We start from the raw sequence: 16,119 nt of genomic DNA on the forward strand, positions 1-16,119 counted from the left end.
GGGAAGAAGTGAATGCGCCGGTTTTCAAAGTATACCTCTTTACGTTCTCTCGCCAATTGAAGGATTCTCTGCTTCTCTCTGAAGTTCAGGAGTTTTGCCACGATTATCCTTGGAGTCGTTCTGTTCGACGAAATATTTCCCGTTCTGTGCGCCCTCTCAATTGTCGGAGAAGATGGAAAGTTTTTGGCGCCAAGTATCTCTGGAATAATGCGTTCCAGAAACGAAACCATATTGCCTCCCTCGGACTTTTCCGGCAAGTTAACAATACGAATGTTAGATCTCCTGCTTCTGTTCTCCAGGTCTTGCACTTTATCTTTAAGGTAGGAGACATCTTTCTCCAAGCAACTGACTGTCGAACGAGTGTCTCTCAAATCGTCCTCTGTGGCGCTTACTCTAGCTTCGACCTCGACCATCTGTTCAGATAATGTTGTCATAGAGGTTTCGATACGGGTCAATTTGACCTGAATGTCAATGGACATCCTGTCAATTTTTTTTGCTAATGTCCTCTTTGCTGGCTTTGATCTCCTTCCACAGAGTCTGTAGTGATATTTCACCTTCCACATCTTCGGCCATGGTTAACGTGTCGAGATCGCTAGTTTCGGCAGTGTTGCTAATTGTTCGTGTTTTACATCCTTTTTGGCGTATATTGTGTTCTGCCATAAACAATAATGGTTCTCCAGATACTTAATAGCCTCAAATTTCTTCCAGTTAGGGAGATTAATGAAGGATTTTCGATTAATAGTATAGCTAATCAGAGGAGCTCACTAAAGCACGTCTATCCTCACCGCCTGCATCACGTGGCCCCTGTTTGTATGTATTTTTTGTGAATTTATGTGTGGAAGTAATGACTCTTGCACACACCATCTTTCCTTCGTGGCCAATGAGGATGTTTTTGTACAAGAACTTGAGAGGAAATCCCTAATTGCAGGGTTGTTATGTTTTTCTGCAGCAGGTTATCTATGATTTGTGAAAATGTTGCTAATTTTAATGTCTGTGCATTGGCTGTCATGTAACAACAACAGTAGGTTTTGCAAATCAGACTAGTTCATTCTAGTCAATTCTAGTTAATGAAAGTTAGAAGTGGAGCTGGATGTCATATGCTGTAATCTATTGAACTATATCAGTCTCAACTTTGCATTAAATAGTTAACAGATACAGTTGACCATAGCAACAGAATGTTTTTGGTCAATAAACAACGCCTGGGCATCAATTATCTGAATCGCTCTCTGTCAGCGGGTTCAAAGCATTTTATGTCTAGGACTAGAAGGGAATACGGAAATCATGTCAGCAAATTCACTGAAAGTTCTTCCCATAGTTCTTCCCAGCATGGTGTGTTTTTTAGGAATGCAGATGTCTGCAAACACTTGCTCTGGGAGAATCAAAAGATTTGAACCACCATTTACAATCAAGTATATATGCAACTCATTGAGACTGTAAATGTACAATTTGGAAAACAGCTTAAGAAGATACAACCAATGGAATTATTAAGGGATAAGCAAGCATTTATGGTTATGTGCATGTGAGTTAGGCCTTTGTTAGTCTCAAGTAGCCAGACCTTTCACTATTGGTATATAGTCTGGTCAACTTTGTAACTTATTCTGGCAAGAATCATTTAGACAGGACCAACCATGGTTTGTTTTGTTTTTATATGCCATTTAGGAAATGGTTTATCTAAAATTGTTGTTACGACAATAACAAATCAGCATGGAAAAACTAATTCAAATAATTGCATAGCAGTTTCGGCCAGTGACAGACTGTATAGAAAACACTAAAATGATACACTAAAATAGTGAAAATGTTTGAGTTTGAGTTTGTGTAATCCAAATTTTGGTCCATTCATAAGAAATATGTGCTGATTATTTGACATAAACTCAGAAAACTAAGCAGAATATACAAAGTTATACTTGCAATGAAGTATCTCCAACAAAACTTTGAAAAATTTAAAGTGTACAAAAAGTGCAAACATGCTTATTGTATCAGCGTAGGCTATTTCCCATGTTCCCCATTGTGTATACAAAAAAGTCATGAAGCATGTTTTACCGATGAGCAACCTGCTGACTCATAAGTCAGAGAGAATGGAGGCGGATACAGAAAGCCAGAGACCATTTTACTTTTAAATTCAACAAATGATGCAACATAATAATGCAATGCAATCTGTTTTTGCCAGCAAGCAAACTTCTATCTGCATCAAAAGATTCAACTTCTAACCTGAAGAAGCACCTTGAGGTAAGTCTTTCTCAGTTTACAATATTTTAACTATAAATGAAAATTCTGTCATCATGTACTCACTCTCATGTGGTTCCGTATGACTTTATTTCTTCCGTGGAACACAACAGGAGACATTTTAAACAGTATTCTGGTTGTTCAGTTCCATCCACTTGCAAAGGCTTGAGCTTTCAAGCTTCAAAAATGATGTAAAAGGACAATTAAAGTCTAAACATCAGATTGATGTGATTCTTAAGTTCAGCAGCCGTCGGAAGCTGCAACTATGCTGTAAAGAAATGAACTACTTTTGTTTGTTTTTTTGTAAAGAAAATGACATGAGGGTCTCTAATCAGTTAACAATAAACTACACTTTCATCAAACTTTCTGTTGTTTTCCCCTTAGACAATGTAAGAATTTAGATCAAACTTGTGACATATACAAGCTCGCGGAATAGAGTTGGTGTGTTTTTCAGAAGCATGAGATTCGACTTTTGATTCATGTGCAATGAAGTTTAACTTGCCAAGTGTCCTTGGCACAAGATGTTACTGTGGATATTTCACTATGGCCACTTCAGAGGACCATGCTGTTTTCTTATTTTCTCACAGCTTTTTTTTAAAAAAAGAGGATAACTGCAGGTCATGCAGTGCAGATCTTCCAGGAGTAGACGATCAGTGATTAGATCAGTCACTGATGCACCTTGGACATGGTCATGACACCATAAGCTGCTACCTCAAAAAAAAAAAAAGCACATAAATTCCAGGAGGACGACATTGTTTGCTCAAGGATTAGGGATAGATTCTCCAACACATGCTCAGCTGGATTTGCCATTACGGCGACTGTGAGTCATGTGCAGGAATGGACTGTTCATTTTGACACGACTGGCAACACACTCATTGTGTAATACAAACCCCCTTTTCCACATTCTCTGTACTGGAAGGAAATAGCAACATCTTCCTCACTAATTTAGCCTGTTTGTAGTGCAATAAAACTCTTTAAATTCTATCAAATCCAACTTTCTTTTAACTGTTTCAATGATGAAAAACAATTAAAAAAGAATTACAATGTTACTGTGCATGTCTGGTCCTGAAGCATATTAGCTGCATTTTTTAAAAATTTAAATGACTAGCACATACTTTTTAAGTAGTTAACAGAATAAATAAGATATATACAAAAATAAATAATTAATTAAATACATAATGAGGTGTCATCATTAGATGCAGTGGAAACAATTCAAAGAACATCAAACCAACCTGAAGTGACTTATACAGATGTGTTCCATTTAGGCCAAAGTGCTGTATTCATCTTACAGTATGCATACAGGATGAGTGAGTTCAAATTGTCATTAATATAATACTCAAGCACTGAATGTATGCAGCCTGATTTTTCTAACTGGCATACTCTGAACGCACAGTATGTGCATGCGCCTGGAAATATTAGCACTAATCATTGAGTCCACAAGGGGGCAACATTCATAATTGACCCACTGCTTTTAAAAAGAAGTGCAAGAAGATGTAATCACTGGTAAAAAAAATAAAAAAATAACAGGAGACAAGGTGGAAACAATAACAGTGGATGTACAGTTCAAGGAGGAGGAAGTCAAGACATTTGTATAACTCGTATAACTTTTATAAGGGATTATAAAAGACATCTTCATGGGTCTAAACTCCTGAAGAGAAAAAGGAACCAAACCGCCTGTGTCAAATTAAGTATACTTTGAACGGCTGAGCATTTGACTGTATGCATACGATAAGCTTTCGCGTCAAAGTCGAAGTCTACTTTGAGCTTGATCTTGTTGACACTCAGCGTGTCTTCACGAGAGAAGGAGATGAAAGCGAAATTGTAGTTTAGAGATACTTGCAATTAATTCCTTAGGGGAAAGGTCAGGAAAATTAGATCACTCTCATCATAATCGATGAAGCTGTTAACACTGCAAGCTTCTTTCCTTATAATGGGAGTGATCTATAAGGCCACCAGATCAATGCATTTTCTTTCAAATTGATTTACTTAGCAAACAGAAGGAAATATTCTCCCTCTCCAAAGAATTTCTGATTGTGATGATTAAAGAGGAATGGCAATGACTTAATTTAAACATTCAAGACCTATTTCATCACTGATTGCACCTGCTTAAACTAGATTGTGAGTGGTTAGTGAACAAGATGCAATTTTTCTAGGCTGAAATACACATACAAAAATTGTGCAACTGCTTAGTGAATTCACCCCTTGCTGGCCAGTTGCTAATGTTGTGTTTTGTGTGTTGGTCCCCCAGCATTGGTTGCTGAGAAAATGGAGACTCTCCAAATTAATTTTGTTTAATTTGTTTGACTTCAAAAGAGAAACCACGGCGATATTATATAATTTATGATTTGTTTCTTTCATAAGGGTCACCAGAATAAGATAGGAAAGGCTCACAGGTGAAGACAGATCATGGGAGAGAGAAGGAAGGGGAGATTAGCAGGGACAGGGAGAGAGAGGAAATGTGTGTATCCTTCAGGAGAGGGTTGGGTTAAACTGACACTTAAAAAGAACTGGCTGTGATTGTTCGGTGCCTGATATACAGGGGAAAGTGTGAGAGAAAAGCAGCCAGAGAGAGGAATCCACTGTACTTACAGCAGTGAGTGTGGCATCCATTGCAAGACAGCACCTCTGTTAAGTTTTATTAGGTCTTTTTCTGTCCTTCATACTGCAGATGTGGTCCATTATGCATTGGACAGTGGTGCTGCTGGCTTTCATCAGCACAATCACAGCTCTGAAACCAGAGTGGAGCCCTGGGGAATACCCTATGACAGAGATCGGGGCTGAGATGTTTGTGAACAAGTACAACTCAACCGCTGAGGAGGTCTTCTACTTCAGCACAGAGGCCAGCTGGAACTACAACACCAACCTGACAGAACACAATTCCAAGCTGCAGGTAGAAGTTCATTTAAACTGGCTAATAATGTATAATAATGTAGCTTCCTTTTGAGATATTGTCTATTTTGTGCCATAATGTTACTGAAATGTATGGATCTACAACAAACATGAGGTACAATACATGTTTTTGATTTTCTGTACACTTTGTTGCAAATGAACAAATTGTAGTGTCATATAATTTGTGCTTTGCCTCCATATGGTACCATTGGTGTTAGGTTGTGGGACCCTATTGGAAAGCTCATTTTGGAAATGCCACAGAAATACTTTATAAATTCAACGGCTGTTTGTGCAGCCTGTACTAATTTAACAGCTTGCTAGGATGCCTCCATAATGTTGTTTTCCAATGGAGTTTTATTATCGTTATGATTTATAGTTTTAGGACTCCAGTAATATTTCAGTGAGGTGAGGGAATAAGGATTGTGGGATTATTCAGTAAATTTGTCTAAACATTCTACAAGTGTAAAAGTATTGACAGACAAGACAAATCATTAAAAGACTCACATGTGTGATTGTTTTGCTCAGACTCTACTCTTGCAGAGACCAGGGGATTTAAAAGAGTTCCCAGCTGTGTTTAATTTAAGTATCAACTTTGTCTCAGAAAAAATACATAATGAAACCATTAGCATACTGTCAGAGAACAAATCCATGAAATTAATGTGGATAGCATAGCTCAGATAATTTGGTTTTGAATAATTTGACGAGTTCATATTGCAATCTCTGACATTTGATTGCAGACTTCACAGATCTTGGCAAATCTTAGCACAGTTCGAGACTGTTGAGATCTCTTCTGAAACTCTAGAGGAGACACATGTGAGATCACTGGGGTCTTTTTCTCAGGATACAAATCTGTGAAGTTGAGGATTTGCAAAAAAGTCTCCATATGCTATTCATTTGATCTCATTGGGTGAAACAATCTCACATGAGATTTCTCTTTCTGATGGGATGCCAGGTCTTCTGTGGAAAATCATACCTACATTATGTGATATCAGAATCTTAGTAAGGAATTTTTGGCCCCTTATCTTTAAAAAATCATTTTTTTTCTCCCATTTTCTCCCAATATAGAATGTCCTGTTCCCACTACTTAGGCATTCCTTGTGATGGTGTGGTTACTCACCTCAAGACAGGTGATGGAGGACAAGTCTCATTTGCCTCCGCTTCTGAGACAGTCAATCAGTGCATCTTATCAAATGGCTTGTTGTGCATGACACCGTGGAGACTCCGCATGTGGAGGCTCATGCTACTCTCTGTGATCCACACACAAATTACCATGTGCCACATTGAGAGCAAAAACCACTAATCGTGACCACGAGGAGGTTACCCCATGTGACTCTACCCTCTCTAGCAACCGGGCCAATTTGTTTGCTTAGGAGACCTGGCTGATGTCACTCAGCACACCCTGGATTAAAACTTGTGACTCCAGGGGTGTTAGTCAGCGTCAATACTCGCTGAGCTACCCAGACCACCTAAAATCTAGTTTAGAAATTTTGGACCTGTAGCCACATCCCTGTGCAATACTATAAGTTACTGGTGGAAAACAAAAGCCATCCAAGCGTGGAGAAACAATGCTGATTCTCTATATAGTATGTATAAGTAAAGGACATACCAGATAGTTCAGCATTTACATACAGTAACTCTGGCAGATGTTTCCAAAGAGACTTACAGTGCATTGAATGGAAGGTATACATTTGTCATTTCCAGTTTATTAAGACCCCAAACCGTAGAGTTCCTAGTGGAAAGCTCTACCAGTTGAGATACAGGTTCAGCAAAAGTAATATTCGGATGGCATTAGTTTACCGGACATATGTCTATAAAGTAATTGTTACTGTGGACGTCTGTAATGTTTACTGTTAATTTGCATGGTATAAGCAACGTCTGTATAAATTTCAGAGATGGGCGTATCTTTTGCATTTAAGCATTGTCATCCTTTTGAAATGCATTTAGTTTATTAACTATTTAAGCTATTATGGGTCATTTATGTATTGGGAGATGCATATGCTAGGCTAGGCTAGCTAATGTAGAATACATCTTACCTAAAGTTGCCACATGTCTCAATCCTCTGATGAGTGGTTTGCATTCTCATGTTGCAACTTCAGGCTCTGCGTCACCACACTATACTACCACACTTCAGAAACAAGGTAAAAAGAAAACCAGCATCCAGGAGCACCTCATACTTAAAACAAAAATACTGGGGAAACTCCTTTCTTACAGGAGATTGGTTAATATTTAGCCTTTATGCAGGATTAGTATAACCTGAGGTTAATTCGTATGAAATTAAAATCATGGAGAAGCTCTCTTAATTATTACCCCACCTCCCCATATAAAACTAATCCCATGAAAAACAATGAAAGTGAAGGTGATATAGATTGTGAAAGAAACATATACCAGCTGACAGTGTGATCAATGCAAAAGCAAAGTGGTCACCATTGGACACCTCCTTTTCCACTGTGGCACACACACCCACATACCTCTTTCAGACAGCTGTCTCAACACTGTTTCACAGCTGTCTCAACTCTCTATCAGAACTTTGAGCATCTGAGCGGACCCTGAAAATAGCCTTTGAAAGAGTAATAGAAAGCTGGGCAGAACCTGAGCGATGCCTGGCGCGATGGCTATTATTTCAGACACATCAAACAAGGTTGATCAAAGAGCCTCCGTTTTTGGCATCTTGATTAGACGCGGCGGGCATAGGGCCAAGTTATTGCTGGGAGCAGGGCTCACCCTCACTCTATACAATGACAGAGCACCATTGTATCAAAGCAACATACTCCAGCGGACTCATTCCACAGAGACTGTGGTCACTGGGCATCAGTTATGGTAGCTGGAGCAGGAATTTTTGATTTGCAGTGGAGTTTTATTAAGAGGGCAGACGTCTTAGGGGATTGTAAATGCAACAGATGGCTTACAGAAGTTATGCTAATGTAGCATATGCTAATGTGCCTGCAGTGCATAAAATGTTCCATGCACTGTTGATAAGAGCAGCGATTTAGAACAATGTTGGTGAAAAGTCGGTGTATTGAACAATATATGCATTGTTTTTTTCAATTTGCTTTTTTGCATACTTTACAGTCCATGTTGGTCAAGTTACTTACAAAATGGCGCTAGCTAAGCAACCAACTACTGTACCGAAAATCTTTTTTTTAGATGTGTTTTAAAGTAATAAAATAACATAAGCATATTACAGAGTGAGAAATGTATGCAGATGATTCAGTGCATGCATGAGCAGTGATGTTGTTGTAGTCAGTTACATGAGTAATTTAGATTTATTCACTAACTGATTCAGACCGTTATGCAATCACGTGTGTCCAATTCATTGTAAAGAACCAACTTAAAAGTTTGATTAATTTGTGAATCGGATAGGCCTACCTTTAGTTAACTAGAAATAGCATGATGCTAGCATGTTTAACCACTTCGCTAGACATTGCTAGCAAAAGTTAGCATGATGTTAGCATGTTGCTATCATATTTTAGCACTTTGCTAGGCATTGCTAGCAATAGTTATCATGATGCCAGCATGTTGCAAGCATTTTTTAGCACTTAGCTAGGCATTGTTACCATGTGTTAACATGTTGATAGCATGTTTCTAGCATGTTTTAACAATTCACTGATGCTATATTGTTTCTAACATGTTTAAAATGTTGTTAGCATGTTGCTTTGCTAGGCTAAGCTTTTGCATTTGGTTGCTAGGCAGTAACCAGGGATATCCTAATAAGGCTCCTTGCTAGCCTGGGTCAAATTAATGAACCAGGAAGTCTCTATGATGTTCTGGTGCAGAGATATATGTTTTGCTACTTGGTTGCTAGGCAGTTACCAATGTGATACTCAAAAGGCTCCTGGCCACACTGATTCAAATGAATGAATCAGGAAGTATCTATGATTTTCTGGTGCAGCGATATGTGATTTATAGCTTGTTTGCTAGGGTAACCCCATGTGGTTGCTAGGCAGTTACCAAGGTGATAATAAAAAGGCTCCTTGATACCATGAGACAAATGAATGAAACTGGAAGTCTCTTCGATGTTCTGGAGCAGAGATATGTGATTTACTTGGTTGCTAGGGTAACCCCATCTTGTTGCTAGGCATTTATCAAGGTGATACCCAAAAGGCTTCTTGCTAAATGAATGAAACCGGAAGTCTCTACTATGTTCTGATGGAGAGATATGTGATTTGTCACTTGGTTGTTAGGGTAATCCCATCTGGTTGCTAGACAGTTACCAAGGTGATACTCAAAAGGCTCCTTGCTTCCCGGGATCAAATGAAAGAGACCGGAAGTTTATACGATGTTCTGGTGCAGAATTGTGTGATTTGTAACATGGTTGCAAAGGTGCACTTAATGGTTGCTAGTGTGTGACTAAGAATTTTACATCATGATATTTAAAGACTACTTACTAGTGTATGTCAAATAAGCCAAAAGTTGAAGTCTCTACGATGTTGTGGTGCAGAGATAGATGTTTTGCTATATGGTAGCTAGGCAGTTGCCAGGCTGATACTAAAAAGGCTGCTTGCTGGACTGAGTGTAATGAGTCAAACTGAAGTCTCTATGAAATTCTGATCAGGTGATATCCATCTAAGCCATTTTTAATGGAAGTCAAGAGGTTTTGGTTGCTAGGATGCATTCAATGGTTGCTAGGGTGTGGCTATGTATTTTATAGCATGATATTTAAAGACTCCTTGCTGGTCTGAATCAAATGAGCCAAGTTAAAGTCTTTACAATGTTGTGGTGCAGATATAGATGTTTTGCTGTATGGTTGCGAGGGTAAGTCCATCTGGTTGTTAGGCAGTTTCCAGGGTGATACTAAAAAGGCTGCTTGCTGGACTGAGTGCAATGAGTAAAACCTGAAGACTCTATGACATTCTGATCAGGAGATATTCATCTCAGCCATTTTCAATGGCAGGCAATGGGTTTTGGTTGCTAGGGTGCACTAAATGGTTGCTAGGTTGTATGCAGTTGCTAGGGTGTTAAAGTGAAAGAATAAAAAGAGTGGCGTGATGGCAAGATAGAAAAGAAAGTGATGCAGTGATTCGGAGTCGAGTCAGCATCCGAATGAATCTGTTCATGAATCTGAAATCAAATTGTAACCGTAAACTCAACTTCAATATTTTCAGCTTATTTTAAACTTGTTTGAAAAATTGTTTATCAATGTAAAACAAAAACACCTCTGTTTCCTATATATATATATATATATATATATATATATATATATATATATATAGGAAACAGACCAGAGTGGAGAGCACTATATAAGCCACCATTAACAAAACAATAGGCTGATATTCAGTAGGAGGGTTTTACATGTAATAATTTCTGCAAACGCTTTTATTTCTGTATTAAATCCTGGTTTAAGAATGTTAATTTTGTTTTGAAAAAGAGACTGCTTTCCATTGTTTTATGGAATGTTTTAGGTCAATGCCTTTGTTTGACATTTTAAAGAGTCTTTTTTATTGTTTTAATTACGATTTTTCAGTACAGATTTTTATTTGGGGTTTTAAATATGTTCAAAGCAGATGTGATGAATGTCAATTGTTGAAATTCCTTTTGGGAAAAGAAAAACATTTTCATAATATATCAGTAGAAAGAGCCTGATTGAACAGAGAGGTGATAGTGATTTTGTAACAGTAGGCCTATTCACAGTTATGATAAAATCCAGATTTTTTTTAAAATTAAAACAATGAATAATGATTTCTTTTGTCACTGAGGAGCTCTGCTGTGAATGATGAACTCATTTTTGCACATTATTTGTAATATTTTAACTATTTTGTAGTTATTTTTAACTGTTTATAGAATGATTGTGTTTAAATCTATCTTAATAAAGGTTTTTGAAAATTCTAAATTCGCTCTCTCTCTCTCTCTCTCTCGCTCTCTCTCTCTCTCTCTCTCTCTCTCTCTCTCTCTCTCTCTCTGCTTTTTTCTATGGTAAAGTGGGCAAGTATAATTTAATGTAGTGTAGTGAGTGGGACCAGTCATTGCACCAGATCAAACAGCAAAAGCTGCTGGAATCAGTAGAGTTATTTTAATTAGACTCCAAATATAAAGCTCTAAAAAAAGAGAAAGAGATCTAAAAAGTCCACTGGTCCCTTAAAAACACTAACAGTTTGTAGGAAAACTGGTACAATCTGCTCTGAAGGTTCACATTCCATACCCATCAAATGTCTGCTGATTAGAAAAATAGAAATGAATGTTTAGGGAGTTCATTTTTCAGAGAGCTGATAGCTTAGTTTCATTGTGTCATTCTATAAAACGGGTGCCAGATTTGGGAAAGGAGGCTTTTAAAGAAAGAAAAAAACGAATTAAATTCCAAACTAATTGTGGAGCGGAGGGGGGCGGGGCCGGGTCGGAATATCGCGCGGCCGGTCCCCAACGATGAGGCGCGCGAGGGATAAAGGCGGCCGGTGACGATTGTTCGAGAGAGAGAGAATTACGGGCATGTCCGTCATGTGTGTGTTTGTTTATGTGTTTTTGAGTTTTCATTAAATTATTATTTATATTGACAAGCCGGTTCTCGCCTCCTCCTTGCCCATGCTTTAACTGTGTTACATTGGTGCCAAAACCCGGGAAGGAGGAGGGATGGCCGTCGCAGAGTCCTCGACACTGCCGTCCACCCAGGGGAGCGCCGCTGCCATCTGCCGGGTGACGGAGTAGCCCGACAGCCCGGATGCGGGGTACGGCCGTCGTCCGCGGGGCAAGTGGGGACTGGATACCCCGACCGCCTGGAGCGAGGGAGCCGCTGCCGGGGGCGGAGAAGTGCCCTGCCGTCCCCAGAGACGCGGACGGGTCGAGGGAAGACCGCCGTCCGCGAAGGGAGGAGGGAAGAAACTCTTCGACCGCCCGGAGCGGTAGAGCCGCTGCCAGGGGCGGAGGAGTGTCCCCATTTGCCGCCAGAAAAGCGGAGGCGCGTTCTGCCCGCTGGGGGTCGATGGTTTCACTCCGGTTCGCCCGGGGGTGGAGCGGCTGTCGTCCGCCTGAGTGTGGAGGAGTGTTCGAGGACTACGCGACGGTACATCAGAGAACCGGTGAGTGAGCTTTTTCTCTCTCTCCTCTCTCTCTCCCTTTCGCACCGTGTTGGCCTTTTTCCTCGCCTATTTTGTTGTTGTTTTTCCCCTCCTGTCTCCTCCCAGGGCGAGGAAGGCGGGGATGACCACGCGGGACGCGAGATACACCCCGCCCCAGGGATGGGGGGGGGGGGGCTGTACGTCATGCCGGTGGCACCCCGGCCTGAGATAACGTCGGGAGGAATGTGGAGCGGAGGGGGGCGGGGCCGGGTCGGAATATCGCGCGCCTGGTCCCCAATCGGCCTGATGAGGCGCGCAAGGGATAAAGGCGGCCGGTGACGATTGTTCGAGTGAGAGACAATTACGGGCATGTCCGTCATGTGTGTGTTTGTTTATGTGTTTTTGAGTTTTCATTAAATTATTATTTATATTGACAAGCCGGTTCTCGCCTCCTCCTTGCCCATCCTTTAACTGTGTTACACTAATTTAAAAAGAAAGAAACAGAAGCAGATGTTGCCAACTTTCAGTTAAATTGTCTTGTTTAAATTCAAGTTTAAATCTAATTCAAATAGGACACATAATCTTTTTTCCATGGCAAGATTTGGTGTTGAAATCTTTTTTATTTTTATTTTTTTATGTATAGGTATTGTAAATTAAATGTCTATGACTGGCAATAGGGACAAATGCATATATGCTGCTTTATTTTAAATATTTTTTTCATATTTTAAGAAATTACACTATCATCAAGAATTTTTTTTTAATTATATTTAAGCTTTCAAATAATTTGAAAATTCAAGATCCTGTCATATTATTTACTCAGCCTCATGTTGTTCCAAATAATTTTCTTCCGTGGAACACAAGAGAAGAACTTTTGAAAAATGGTGATACTGCTTTTTTTTCCTACAATAAAAGTGAATGGGGACTGAGGCTGTAAGATCGTTTCACCAAACATATTTTGGGTTTGGAAAGAGTCATAATATGTTCTGGACTCATGTGATACTTTTTTACATGGACTGACTAACCTCACCAAATTTTAAATATATATATTTTTTTCATTCCATACTTTGAACTTTTCTCCCTATTATGACTTTAACACATATCATAATACAATTCTTGCATAAGCATGACACGATGAATTAGACCTTAAAATCAAGAGGTGAAAAAACAAGAAACTAGATATATTTATCTCTGCTGTTAAGGAAAACTGTGAAGATTGAGAACAGAAAAATAAATCCACGTCACCACCATGTTATATCAGTAATACATTAAGTAATTCATCACAGCACACGTCAACAAAGGCATCATCTCACCAACTAATGAGTGCAACTGTTGTGACAGAGGCAAAGCTCCCTGCAGTTATCATTACAGAGGAGGGGTGCTGGGGTCAAAGGGTCCAAAGCAGGACACTTCAAGAATTAAACAAACTGTGACCCACCCAAGACCAGGATACAAAGAACTTCCTGCAGGAATGTGTGATATTTTGTTAACATGATGGAGATTTAAGCATTTTGACAGCCGTCTTTTTTTTGTAATATTGATTACATTTACTGCTGTTAAACAGTGCATTATGCAAATTGGACAGCCTGATTTCAAGAAAATTACTTGACAGTGGCAACTTTTTTTGCAAAAAGAAATTACGTGCTTCATTACATGTTAGGCTGCAGTTTTCTACTGAAATTCCAGCGGGGGGCGCAAAAAGTGTTTTTAAGTTGAACACACCGATCAGCCACAACATTTAAACCTCCTGCCTAATATTGTGTATGTCCCCATCATACCGCCAAAACAGCGCCAATCCGCATCTCAGAGTAGCATTCTGAATGCTATTCTTTTCACCACAATTGTGCAGAGCTGTTATCTGATTTACCGTAGACACTGTCAGTTCAAACCAGTCTGGCCATTCTCTGTTAACCTCTCTCATCAACAAGGCATTACCATCAGCAGAACTGCCAATCACTGGATATTATTTGTTTTTGGCACCATTCTGAGTAAATTCTAGAGACTGTTGTCTGTGAAAATCCCAGGAGATCAGCAGCTACAGAAATACTCAAACCAGTCCATCTGGCACCAAAAACCATGTCATAGTCCAAATCAATGAGATCACATTGTTCCCCATTCTGATGGTTGATGTGAACATTAACTGAAGCTCGTGACCTGTATCTAAATAATTTTATGCACTGCTGCCACAAGATTGGCTGATTAGATAATCGCATGGATGATTGTTGGTGCCAATAGGGTTCAGCAACGTCTATGGTGCTTGGACTTATTTTATGACACATATGGGTGCCTTTTAAGCTTTAATGTGAGTCACTATCAGTTGCTATTGTATTGAAATCAGCTAACAGATCATACTTAAAATCTCCTATTGTGTTCTGCAGAAGAAAATCATATGGCTTTGGAACAACATAAGGATGTCAGAAATGTCATTTTTGGGTGAACTATATCCCTTTGAAAGACACTTCATTCAGTTCATCCTACAAAGCTTAGAAATATCCAACTCCACCTACAGTATACACTACATTGTGTACACACAAGTATTTTCAAGTGTACACAGCATGGGGGAAAGAGAAAAAAAAGTATCATGGTCCCTGACCACTGGTCCATAGCCACTTTCTCAGCTCTGTGATGTGTAACATGGCTAAAATCCCTCCACTACAGGCACAGAATACTGCTTTTATGATGTTTGAGCTAGCATGTGGTTTATACCCCAGCCTGGATTGTTTCAGGTGCTGTTCACATTTCATAAAACATGAAATCCTGGCATGATTGGAAGGAGAAAATAATGGATGATGCTAAGGCATCCACATCTATTTTATACAGTATTCCATGTTGCTGCAAAAGCAATCCAAGCTCTTATTAAAAACATAACAAGAGAGAAAATAAAAATCAGAGATGCTAGAAATGATGGACATAATCAGAATGGACTTGAATATAGAACACTTGAATATTGTAACACACTGGTCTCAAATGTGTAACAAATATATGTATATTTCAACAAGCGGTTATTAATGTACACATGATCAACCATCCATATAACTATTTTTAGCGTGCACATTTCTAAATATTCCTCAGCTGCCTAATCTCTTCTGCCACTGAATTCAGGGCACCTTATCTGTGTGGAAACATTGAACAGATGCCCCAGAGGTCCGCAGGTCGATCACCTCATATTATTGAAGCGATTACTCATGTAATCTCATGTAACCACACCCCATAGTCCTTTGCGACCCGAAATCTTGAATCGAGTACCTTACTCGTAGTCTTAAAAAAACTCCCATCTGTGTTGTTCAAATGTTTCCACCAGATATTCCTAATGAAATAATTAAACTACCAACCATAGTTCAATAAGTTTGATTAAAGGCTTCATCAAATTTGCCCACATTCTCCACCATTTAAATGGAAATACAGTTATACCCAGTAAAGAGACCAGTGTGTTCAATGAAGACCCGGAGTCTGTTTTAGGTTAGAAGAGAGTTTACTGAAGACAAAGTTCTCCACATTTCCAAAGGCAAAAGTCAGAAAGATAAAATTAGTTCTAACCTCGAACTAATAACAGTAATTATAGGCATATGCAAATAAATTGTGTATCCCAGATTACCAAGGGCTGGTAGATACAGAAAACTCAAAAGTGAACAATGAAAAATAAGAGTGAAAATAATATAAAAGTGAGAGATGTAATCATAGTGATGATGTGACTGATGAAATTCAAATGAAAAATATATATATATATATATTTAAGACGAAAGGAGAAATAATAAATGTGAGTTTTAATTTAGTGAACCATCAATAATAATGAGTTGCATATCTGCAGTGTTCAATGAGATTATAGAGCAGTGTGGGACTTCTGCCATTGCGCAACCCTTACAGAGTGGTAGTTGCATGGGCTCACTCTTTTCGCGATTACCCGATGAGAGCGGGTGTCTTTTTGTGCTCCTGGGAATTAACTTTCCAGTGTTTGACCATGGATGCAATGATAACTTTAAAATATGATTTTGACTGCTTAAATTATATTTGTGCTTGAGAAAAG

General features: G+C 39.1%; 1 protein-coding gene across 4 annotated transcripts in view; it reads left to right on the top strand.

The window, feature by feature from the left end:
- Positions 1 to 2,080: 2,080 nt before the first annotated feature.
- Positions 2,081 to 16,119, top strand: part of LOC127633668 (angiotensin-converting enzyme-like) — a 70,664-nt gene continuing 56,625 nt past the window's right edge. For 3 of the 4 annotated variants that reach the window (XM_052112905.1, XM_052112906.1, XM_052112909.1), the window contains exons 1-2: positions 2,081 to 2,226; positions 4,892 to 5,113. In XM_052112905.1, coding sequence (XP_051968865.1) covers positions 2,143 to 2,226; positions 4,892 to 5,113 — 306 coding nt within the window. In that variant the 5' untranslated portion in view covers positions 2,081 to 2,142. Of the gene's footprint in view, positions 2,227 to 4,865; positions 5,114 to 16,119 lie in introns of all 4 variants that reach the window. The other variant, XM_052112907.1, reaches the window with a different exon arrangement.

The sequence above is a fragment of the Xyrauchen texanus genome, chromosome 40 (assembly GCF_025860055.1).
Source record: "Xyrauchen texanus isolate HMW12.3.18 chromosome 40, RBS_HiC_50CHRs, whole genome shotgun sequence".
In the NCBI taxonomy this organism is placed as follows: domain Eukaryota; kingdom Metazoa; phylum Chordata; class Actinopteri; order Cypriniformes; family Catostomidae; genus Xyrauchen; species Xyrauchen texanus.